The 555-nt window shown below is 40.9% G+C and overlaps 1 protein-coding gene across 1 annotated transcript in view; it reads right to left on the bottom strand.

The window, feature by feature from the left end:
- Nucleotides 1–6: 6 nt before the first annotated feature.
- Nucleotides 7–555, bottom strand: part of LOC21392572 (aquaporin NIP6-1) — a 2427-nt gene continuing 1878 nt past the window's right edge. The window contains exon 5 of the mRNA XM_024172488.1: nt 7–555. Within this exon, the coding sequence (XP_024028256.1) occupies nt 356–555 (200 nt within the window). The 3' untranslated portion in view covers nt 7–355.

Below are 555 nucleotides of genomic sequence, written 5' to 3'. Positions count from 1 at the left end.
GAGCATAAAACATCATTACTTAATTCTCAAGTTTTGCTTACAGACTGACGTGAGGCTTAGCAATATGCATGCATAACGTCCAAATACTAATCATACAAGCAAGTAGAAAATATTATTACAAAACACTTAGGCTAGACATTCATGGAAAACGTGACAAGTGATAATTATATATGATTCAAGGAGTAGCTAGCCAGTTTGCCCATCTCGCTAGCTCTAATTACAAGGCAATAAACATGATTGGTACTAAACAATTATTATATAGTTCCAATTTATCTTCATCATCTGGGATCTCGTTTGATCTGCATGCAGGATCAAAAAACAGTATGGTGTATTGTTTCATAAGTTCTCAAGTACTTCAGAAGCTTCTCGTCCTTGACGGCTTATCCTCATTGTCACCGTCTTCCTCTGGAAGCTTGACGACGGTGTAAGCTGCCGCCCCGCAAAGTGCTCCGAGGATCGGAGCAGTGAGATATATCCATATTGCTTTAAAGCTGTTTGCAGCCACAGCTGGCCCTAGAGTCCTCACAGGGTTCATTGAAGCTCCCGTTCTTTCCC

Source organism: Morus notabilis, unplaced genomic scaffold, assembly GCF_000414095.1.
Source record: "Morus notabilis unplaced genomic scaffold, ASM41409v2 Scaffold1023, whole genome shotgun sequence".
Taxonomy (NCBI): domain Eukaryota; kingdom Viridiplantae; phylum Streptophyta; class Magnoliopsida; order Rosales; family Moraceae; genus Morus; species Morus notabilis.
Note: the sequence above shows the minus strand (reverse complement) of the source record. Positions and strands in the feature narration are given on the sequence as shown.